This window comes from Limulus polyphemus, unplaced genomic scaffold (assembly GCF_000517525.1).
Source record: "Limulus polyphemus unplaced genomic scaffold, Limulus_polyphemus-2.1.2 Scaffold8376, whole genome shotgun sequence".
In the NCBI taxonomy this organism is placed as follows: Eukaryota; Metazoa; Arthropoda; class Merostomata; order Xiphosura; family Limulidae; genus Limulus; species Limulus polyphemus.
Genome location: NW_013673986.1, coordinates 20,197 through 31,198, shown reverse-complemented (window position 1 = coordinate 31,198; position 11,002 = coordinate 20,197). Strand labels below are relative to the sequence as shown.

Below are 11,002 nucleotides of genomic sequence, written 5' to 3'. Positions count from 1 at the left end.
GAAGACAGCAGCAGTCTACAGTAAATTATTCAATGTCAACTAAAACCAGAGAAGACAGCAGCAGTCTACAGTAAATTATTCAACATCCCTAAACCAGAGAAGACAGTAGCAGTCTACAGTAAATTATTCAATGTCAACTAAAACCAGAGAAGACAGCAGCAGTCTACAGTAAATAATTCAACATCCCTAAAACCAAAGACAGCAGCAGTGTACAGTAAATCATTCAATGTCAACTAAAACTCCCTGCCAGTTGTAAGTAGACCTCATTTTTACATAAAGATATCCAAAACTGAGAATGTATCTACCTCTTTTTGAATCTCTTCTTTATCTTTCTGTTCAAGTTTTTCTCTGAGTTGGTTCAATAACTGCTTTGTTTCTGTGAGTTCTAACTGGACGGCATTACTCTGGTCTGTCAAGTTACTCTTGTTCCCAGAAATCTTTGGCAAAACAAAAAGGAACTTATGTATGGAAAGTGCTGAAGCAGAAACATATACATTAACTCCAATCTCTTTTACAACCAGTAGGCTTTAACTCACGCTTTAGAAAAAATAAAAAAAATTATTACATGTTTGACGAAAGACTAATAAAAGTATACCACCACACTGATTACAAGACGATTATTGGAAGTATGAAGAGCAGATGATTATTGAAAGTACGAAAACAAGACGGTTATTGGAAATTCAAGATACAACTACAGTAACTCACATGACAGCATAAGTGAATTATACACGGATACAATTTCGATAAAATAGAGAAAAATAGTTCAGCTTGTCAACTGAATTCTAAAGTAATTGGATTGGGCAAAGTGGACTTTTGACAAGAAGAAAACTGTATAGTGTTTAAGATACAACTGTAATATCCATAGTGTAGAGTTTTGTACATACATTCAAGTTGTTTCTAACATATATATATTAGAAACAAGTTGAATGTATGTACAAAACTCTACACTATGGATATTACGGTTGTCAAAATTATCGCCAACAAGTCACAGACACCTATTGTAGAAGAATCCTTTGCCAACACACCCATATATTTACATTACTATATATATTACGAAAAAAAGTAAAATTTCTGACACTTTCACAAGCTAAAAAATGAAGATGCATAAGATTACAGCACAAAAAATATTAAATATGCATGTGGAATATAGTGGTATAGGAAAAGTTTTATTTACTAAACAACAGACTTCAATTTTTAGCTACATAATGTAGATCACAACATGGTGACAATTGTGATGAAATGCAGCAATAAGTCTGGAAGTTTAACTTCGTATTGATCAAATGAAAAGTTATCATGACAAATAAGAGTACAAGCATTTCAATTTGAACGTCTCTATTTAATTTGCTGCCAACTTCACATTTCCAAGAAAACCCAGATTAAAATACCAGTGTTTTACCTATATCATTTAAGTATTTGAAAATGCAGTGCAACAGAAAGAGGATCTTGTTTATCAATAATTCCTGCTGAACTTCCAGTTAGTTTTGAAATAGTTTTAAGCATGATTCTTATACAAAATATCAGTGTTAGTGTTTATGCCATGTTGAAAAAAAATCAAACTTTCTACTTAATTGTGTTCAAATATATTCGTGGTGATATAACTAATAAGCTTAATTTTTAAATGTTTGCATAAATGGTTCTGCATGAATGTAAATTATTTTGTATTATTTAACCCTTCCATGATTTGATTTGTAGCTATTATGATAAATGAATTCTTTAGTAGTTGTTCAATTACCCACTGTAAGGTTATAAAAGGGATGAAACCAAGATCTAAACAGCTTTATAAGATTGAATATTTTGTCCATTTTCTCTAGAAAAATAAAATAAAATAAAAATGTTACAAGATCACAAAATATTTTTGAATTAGAGCTAGGGTTATTATACGTACTTCAAGTTTGAAATTTGCAATACAGGCATGCACATGCTTCCTGAATGGTATTGACTGGTTGAAAATAAACTGCAGCCCACCTGCAGGATCATCTTATTTTCTGGGTTAATCTAACTTGAATATATATCAGACATATTACTACAAACCACTTCCATGCTCCTTAAACTTGATCTAAGTCAGTTTTTCATTACATACCTCTCCGAGAACTAATGAAGGGTCGGTTTCCACCTTCGTTTGGCTCTGTTTTTCCGATTTTTCCCTGTATTGTGTTAAAAAGCCACTCATTATCAAACGTTGTTGATCCATATACTCATACTGGGATTTCCACTCTTGTACCTGAAACAGAATTCATTCTCAAAAAAAGTGACAATAAATAGCAATACATTTTGGATTCTCTTACATAAAACATTCCAAACTTCTTCAGACCTGTGGTAACGGTCTAAGATTTTATCATTGTAAGACCGTGTCAACATAAAATTTAATACAAAAAAAAACTTCAGAGGTCTTTACAAAGCCTGAAATCCAATCAATAACTAAACAAACACACATTCACTGAAGTTCCAACAAAAGAACTGACTTTTACGTCAAACTTTACGTTTAAAAAACACATAGAAAAGAGCCGTTTCTATGCCACAGAAAACACTAAGTCCACGTGTAATAACAGCATCAGTACTTATTCTCTAAATAACTACAAAGCAGAACTGCGTGTTTATCACCAGAGACTAAACGTGTCTGAAAATTGTAAATATCAGATGTGTTGCTCTCCGTTTAAAATACACTAGTAACTAATTACTAGACAGATATCAGTTCAGAGTATTATACAACAGGCAAATCCAAGGAAAGTAGGCCTGCGGTTAGGGGGCTGCCAAATATTTTCCTACCCCTTTATCCCACCAAATTTTCTTCTTGAATCTGTACTGATCTCAAAAGTAATTTTTTTTTGGGGGTCTAGATCAGCATAAATTCTCATTTTTATGTATTCAAGCACTGTACATTGCAGCAGTGATCTATTAAGGTTAGGGATGGTCAAAGTTCAGAAAATCATGTAAACACTGTATATAACCCCAGTAACTGGCTACTTTGAATATTATACCAAGTTCTTTCTTTACTACAGCTCACTGGGTTATGTTAAGTGTTCTCAAGAGTGGACAATCTATTTTCAGTAGGATAGGGAAAATGCTGACAATATATAGTTGTACATTTAGATAAATAATCATGAAATATTCATCTCTATGAACCCCACAAGAGCAATATTGACGAGTAAGGGGGGCATCCAACAAATAGTCTCTGTGAACCCCACAACAGCAACAATGATTGGGTAACGAGGGATATTAAAAGAATTTTGAATCGGAGAGACTGTGATTCACAGAACAAATAAGAAAAAAATTTCCACAGATTATATAGAGAATTAAAATAATATCATAGTGTGCAAAATTTTAAACATTTTCAGTAATTTTCTCACAATTCAAAATATGCAAATATAGAAAAAAAAATCAATTTCAATTAATAAAACATTCACGATGAAATACCTGAGACTCCAGGGCTTCTTTTTCTGAATTTAAAGCCGATACTTCCTCGTTTAACTTCACTAAATCTTTTCTTGCCTCTTCTAGTTCTTTTAAGTTAGACAACTGGGTTGTGTCTGGCGGGATCTGAAAGATTAAAAAATGTATGTGTAATTCAACAGCATATTCTTTTCATACTTTTAAAGTTCCATCAAATGAACGAGTAGCCTAGTCATTAAAGAACAGTTAAATAAAACTAGGGTACAAAATACGAAGCTGGAATGATAAAATGTGAGAGACATCTAGGAAAGGAGGGTCCACACAAGACAGTGTTGTCGAATTTAACCTCACACGTGGGATGAAAAGTAACATTTATTATGAGGAGTAATTATACGGGAGATTGCCTTGAACTTTAGAAATACTGTACACACAGTGGATACTACGTACACAGTACTGTTACTTGAAGACATTAAAATGTATACCAGGATGTACTAACGTAATATTATAACCGAGGTGACCTCTTCATATTAGCACATACACCACAGCAGGTTTCTTCTACAACAGAAAGACTGGGTGATACAGTACAAAGGATTTCATACGGTTACTGATTTGTTGTTACCCGATGGTTCATAACTAACCCTGCAGTGGTATCGGTAGAAAACATTGATAAGTTTGGAGAAGAGCTACCCAGTGTGACAATTCTGTATCACCTGGATAAGAAGGTATCAAACCTATACACTGGATATGTGAAGTGAAGATAAACTGACAATGGCCACTGTTCAGTTCTTAACATCATATAGCAGCACAATAGCAGGGATAAGAATAGATGTTGAATACTTTTCACTATGATACAAGTCCAGCTTATCTCTCTCTAGTTAACTTGTGTTCAGGGTTACTGATGAAATTCTTCAAAACTAGTATAACCCAATAACACACACTGATCAAATTGTAGATTGAACTGGACATACCTTGAACACTGATCAAATTGTAGATTGAACTGGACATCCCTTGAACACTGATCAAATTGTAGATTGAACTGGACATCCCTTGAACACTGATCAAATTGTAGATTGAACTGGACATCCCTTGAACACTGATCAAATTGTAGATTGAACTGGACATCCCTTGAACACTGATCAAATTGTAGATTGAACTGGACATCCCTTGAACACTGATCAAATTGTAGATTGAACTGGACATCCCTTGAACTTAAAGACTTCGAGATTAAACACAAATTGTAGATTGAAGTGGACATCTCTTGAACTTAAAGACTTTGAGATTAAACAATTTTTCAGAATACTAAGTTTAATTATTATAGCTTACTCGGGTAGTTTCTAGTGTCATGTGGCACAACTGGTAAGAAAGGAAAAAATATTGTAGCAGTGACTTCACTTCAAAGAGACTATCCAATTGAGGCAGTAAAGGTTCAACCAACCATCTACACAATTAGTGAATGGTAAGTTCATCCATGGTTTACATATCAAAACCAAAACCTATGCTACTGATGCCTTCACCAGGATGACGTTTGGAAGGAAGGTAAGACTATCCTATGCCAGCCAGATCGACCTTGGGAACAGAAGACTGCACGAGTGTATGTGAGAAAGGAAGTCACAGTGCCCTCATCTTCATAAGTGATGTTCCGTGATTCACTGTGGACAATGTCTAATGTGCCATGTTACTCAACACTGACACATTAGACATTGTCTAATATAACCATGTAAAACAACACTGACACATTAGACATTGTCTAATATAACCATGTTACTCAACACTAATTATATTAGACAATGTCTAATGTGTCAGTGTTGAGTAACATGGTTATATTAGACAATGTCTAATGTGTCGGTGTTGAGTAACATGGTTATATTAGACAATGTCTAATGTGTCGGTGTTGAGTAACATGGTTATATTAGACAATGTCTAATGTGTCGGTGGTGTGTAACATGGTTATATTAGACAATGTCTAATGTGTCGGTGTTGTGTAACATGGTTATATTAGACAATGTCTAATGTGTCGGTGTTGAGTAACATGGTTATATTAGACAATGTCTAATGTGTCGGTGTTGAGTAACATGGTTATATTAGACAATGTCTAATGTGTCGGTGTTGAGTAACATGGTTATATTAGACAATGTCTAATGTGTCAGTGTTGAGTAACATGGTTATATTAGACAATGTCTAATGTGTCAGTGTTGAGTAACATGGTTATATTAGACAATGTCTAATATGTCAGTGTTAAGTAACATGGTTATATTAGACAATGTCTAATGTGTAAGTGTCGAGTAACATGGTTATATTAAACAATGTCTAATGTGTCAGTGTTGTTTTACATGGTTATATTAGACAATGTCTAATGTGTCAGTGTTGTTTTACATGGTTAAATTAGACAATGCCTACTGTGTTAGTGTTGTGTAACATGGTTATATAATCCACACATGAAATAAACTGTTTCTTGTCCAGATAACAAGCAGTAGTTTGGGTTACCTTTCCAAGAGTGGATGAAATCTCGGTGTTCTTCTGAAATTATGGATGATACACTATAATACGAGAGTGTGTGTGACTTTTTTCTAGCTAGGAAATGTAAAATTTAGTAAGCAGTTCATACAACTGAAAGTACGCTATAAATATGTCAACCGAATGTTTATACAAGATGTATAGCAGTACAGTGCAGTAACTTACTGAATTTTACGTAACACACTTTCTTCTACATATTATCCTCATCAATAATATTGGTTAAAATGTGGATTCTTCCTGTTAAAAACAGTTAAACATTAAAAAGAGCAGAAACCTAAAGTTACATAAAGTTTATTAGATCTGCAACTCAAACGATTCAAAAAGGCGTAACACCAATAACAACATAGTAACTATGTTAGGACACAAGAAAGTGTAAACCTTAGTATCGCCACCGTTACACATATATGAAACACCATTTTATGTGACTAAGAATTAAATTCCCGACATATTTACAGCCATGTTTGAAACTGTTGCATCATTAATTCTCTGACTAAAAAAAAAATATATAAGTTAGTAAAATTGTACTCACGTTTCCAGCTCCTCCAAAGTTTGGAACCAACTTGGTGTTCACGTCTTTAAGATGGGTCTTGTATGCTTCTATCTCTTCCTGCAACTGTTTTAGAATCTTGTCTTTTTCTTTAATTTCATTACAGTATTGATTCCAAGCACTTTCTTTAGCTGCTTGAACCTCCATTTTCACAGATTCTTTAATCTTCTCATTCATATTTTTTTTAAACTGGTCCACGTACTTTTGATTTTCTCTGAGTAGTCCATTTAGCATAGCCGCTTTATCAGTTTGCATTTTCTGTCTCATAGTTTGGAGTTCTTCGTTATGTTTCATTTTTAAGTGATTAAGTTCTTTTACCTTTTCTTCAATTTCTCTACACAGAGCATCTATTTTGCTTTTATTATCCTCAGAATCAAGATCACTCGTCTCGTTTCCTTTCTGGTCGTTCGTCTTCTTTATTTCCTGCTCATTCTGCAACATCACGCTCTGAAGCTCCTCATTTTGTTTTCTAATCTGTTCTTTTAACTGTGAAATTTCCAAACTGTATTCATCATTCAAAGATTTTTTTTCATTTTCCATTCCATGTCTGATTCTTTCTATTTCTTCTTCATGTTTTATCTTTAAAAACATAATTTCTTCGATCTTTTCTTTTATCTCCTTACGATAAGAAAATATTTGGTTTTCATTCTCTTCTGATAATTTGATTTTCAATTCTCTCTTTTCCTCTTAAAATAGAGAGCGAGAACAGATATTTGAATAAAAAATACAACTTACAGATAACGGAACTAACAAATCAAGTTTTGGAGAAAGATGAGGAATTGAAAACTTTAGCAATGAAACACGAAGAATACGTAAAGAAGTTAAACGATGAAAAGGCTGTAGTTTTTCTTCGTGTGTTGTCTTTAAAAGTTCAAGTTCTATTTCTTTATCTTTAATATCCTTTTGCAAAATAGTTATTTGGTTTTCATTTTCTTCAATAATTTTCCTTTTCAGTTCATTCATCTCTTTCTCATTCAGCTTTTTCAACTCGCATTCTTGTTCTGACACTAAATGTTCAAATTCCCAATTTTTTCTTTCAATTTCTTTTCTTAATTCTGTAATCTGCATTTCATAGTTTCCGTACAAGTTTTCTTTAATTAACTCCTTCTCACTTTCATGTTCTATCTTCAGTAATTCTAGTGTTTCTTCTTGTTTTTTCTGTATTGACTCTACTTCATCTTGCCATTTTCTTTCCAACTCTTCTATATTTTTTATTCTCTCCTCTTCTTTCTCTTCTGTAAGTAAAGCAAGAGATACTTCTTTCTCTTCTAGCAAAGCCTTCACTAAATTAATTTCGTTAACCAATTCTTCTCCCTTCCTTTCCTGTTCCGCTTGTTCTTGAAATTTATTATCTAATTCTTTTTTACATTTCTCTAGCTCACCATTCAATCCTTCAATCGACCTAGCCTCTCTAGCTACCACTAGTTTGAAAAATGTTTCCAGCAGACTAACAGGATCTTCAATTTCAAATAAAAATGGTCTGGAGTTACCACTATCATCTTGACATTTATTTATCTCACTGTCGTTTAGATTCTCCATTTGTTCCTTAAGTTGTTTTACTATTTGATTACTCTTTTCTTTCACTGTAAGAAGTTCTTCTTGTACGACACTGACGTCCTTTTTCAGGTTACTAATTACACAATTGTCAAACGACAGCTGCTCTTCCATGTTTTGAATTTGTTCAGCAAATTCATTTTCTTTCGAAGTCAATTTGTGTTCCAATTCCACAACAGTTGCTTCCATCCCAACTTTAGAATTTTCAGCTGTCTCAAGAAGTAACTCCATTTCTTTCACCCTACTCCAAAGTTCATTTTCCTGCCCTTTGAAATCTTTCTCAAGTTTAACTAGTTCTTTAGTTTTTTGTTCAAGCATTGAATTGAGATTATTCAGTTCTTGCTGATAATTGTTAGTGTCTTCAGTACGATATTGGTATGTCTCCAGATTTCCTTCTCTTTGTTCACTTTCGAAGCTACAAGCTTCATCTGGAGTCTCTTTCTGATCATCACTTTGTTTTACTTGTTCAGTTTTCGTTTTTTCTTCATTACAAACAGCTTCAACAAAACCATAAACAGGAAGAACTTGTAGAGAGGACAGAGATACGTAAATTGTCTCGAACACTTAAAAATAATTTGGAACTCCATTATCTTCCACCTGTGTCAGATTTGCAGGAGAACTCCGATGTTCCACTTAAAAAGACTTCACATAACTTAGAAGACATAGATCCTATAAACTGTGGTCACTGCAAACACAGTTTAAATGAAAAACACACATTAGAAACAGAACATCTTTTTTGGGCAGCTGTTATGGAAGACTTTTATCAGCAGAGGTTACAAATGGAAATTTGGAAGACATCTATGTGTGTTTGGTTTACCAAAGAATATTGTTGTGTTGAAAATGATATACAGCACAAAATGTCATCTCAGCAGAAGTTCTTAGATCTTGATAAGTTTAGAACATGTCTAAAGCTTTAAGTTTCTCCTGCTCTTTCTCCAACTGTAGCTGCAGCAATACAGGAGATGGAGAGCCTTTAGTAATACCCTGAGGTGATATATCATTATACACTGTACAAAGTTCCACTTCAGACTCGTGTGCACATTCTAAACCTGCACAGCGTTCTTTAATGTCGTGTCCGGCAACTGGTGTTACACAGATTAACACAGCTTTGTTGTTGGATTCGGCACCCGAGTCCTGACCAGGTTTCTGATTTACGACTGTTTCTTCACAAGAACCAGACCTAAGAACTAAATACTCATTATCCGAGATTGCCTCTAATGCTTTTGACGTCCTGTCAGTCGAGGTTTCTTCCATTTTCTCAGCTTCTGATGTTTCCTTAAAACCAGCAAGGTTATTTCTACAGAAGAAAGAGTTAACAGTCTCATCAAACACTTCTCCATCAAAACTTGGTTCTTGCAGCATATTAAACACCATAAGAGTTTCTTCTGACGCACCATCCAAATTTTTTATTTTCTCTCTTTCAGACAGATCCAGAAAAGCTGTTTGTTTCTCAAACTTCAATTCCTTGAAAGAATTAGCAGTCTCATCAAACACTTCTCCATCAAAACTTGGTTCTTGCATCATATTAGAACCATAAAAGATTCTTGTGACGCACCATCCAAATTTTTTATTTTCTCTCTTTCGGACAGATCCAGAAAAGCTGTTTGTTTCTCTAATTCCAATTCCTTGTTGATACGACTTAGATCTTCCACCTTCTGTAATACTTCATGATGATCTTTTAGCAGCTTCCAAAATTCACAAGAATGATGAAAAGGAAGCTTGGTAGTGTCAGTATGTCTTGTGTCTGTTATTTGGGCTAGTGAAGTCTCTCTCGACCAAGATCCTCCCCAGAAGTGTTAATTTTATATTCAGTGAGTACCTCTTCATTATTTAAACCAGGACTCCTCAAGCTGAAATTACAATTTATCAGTTCTTGCATAATGGCTTCTCCATTAAAACTGTTTGTCTTCCCAAGCTCCGAGGTCTTTAGCAGTTTGAAGAATGCTTCTTTAAGCATCTGGTTTTCTTCTTCTACTGCCTCCATATTGTGCTTCATATTATCTAACTCCGACTTTCCACTTTTTATCTGGAACTCTAAGTCAGACTTCATAGCAATAAGAGTCTTTCGCTCATCGCTATAAGTTTCCCAACTCTTCATTAATTCTTCTCTCTCTCTTGTCAGAGTCTTTAGCTGATTGTGAACATTATCATAAGCAGATTGATATCCTTCTAGGCCAGACCATATATCCTCTGAAGAATCAACACTCTCTGGTTTTGGGTCGTCTAAATTTGCTCGGGTAGAACAAACTCTTTCAAGTAAAGACTCATCAGCAGGATTTTCCAGCTTACCAAGTCTCTGCTTCAGATGAAAATTTTCCATTTTCTCTCTATTTAACATTACTGTCAAATCTTGAATACTCATATCAAGAAATCCTACCTCATGTTCTAATTCCAAAAGTTGATCATAAATACCCGATGCATCGGATTCAATATCTTTCATATCCTCTACTTTCATGACCAGCTGGCCTTCCGAAAATGTTCTCCTGCTCTTTTCTTGTTGCAAGTATTCTTTCAATGCCGTTAGCTTTCTTCGTAACATTTTCCTATATTCATTACTTCCACCTGTTTGGAACCTACTACTGTCAGTATGCTTTAGAAAAGAATGCATATCTATAGAGCAATTTATAAGCTCAGTAGCTCTGTTGTCCTTAATGGTATCATCATCAATATCTACCTTATAACGCAATTCAAACTCAACCTTTTTATTTTTATCGACAGTATCAGTCCATGCTTCAGAAGAAACAACCTCAACATCCGTAGTTTTATCAGCAATATCGGTCTGTGCTTCACAAGACATTACCTCAACATCTGTAGCTCTATTGAGTACATCAGTCTGTGCTTCACAAGAAACAACCTCAACATCTATAGTTTTATCAGCAATATCGGTCTGTGCTTCACAAGACATTACCTCAACATCTGTAGCTCTATTGAGTACATCAGTCTGTGCTTCACAAGAAACAACCTCAACATCTATAGTTTTATCAGCAATATCGGTCT

The 11,002-nt window shown here is 34.3% G+C and overlaps 1 protein-coding gene across 1 annotated transcript; it reads right to left on the bottom strand.

The window, feature by feature from the left end:
• Window positions 1-305: 305 nt before the first annotated feature.
• On the bottom strand, window positions 306-9,529 carry LOC106475305 (golgin subfamily A member 6-like protein 6; the record flags this gene model as incomplete). The annotated part of the gene is made up of 6 exons (XM_013935995.1): window positions 8,989-9,529; window positions 7,264-8,568; window positions 6,434-7,137; window positions 3,415-3,537; window positions 2,081-2,221; window positions 306-437 (listed from the first exon to the last, which is right to left on the bottom strand). Coding segments are annotated over exons 1-6 (2,946 nt in total), but the record flags the coding sequence as incomplete, so codon positions are not given.
• Window positions 9,530-11,002: the final 1,473 nt, after the last annotated feature.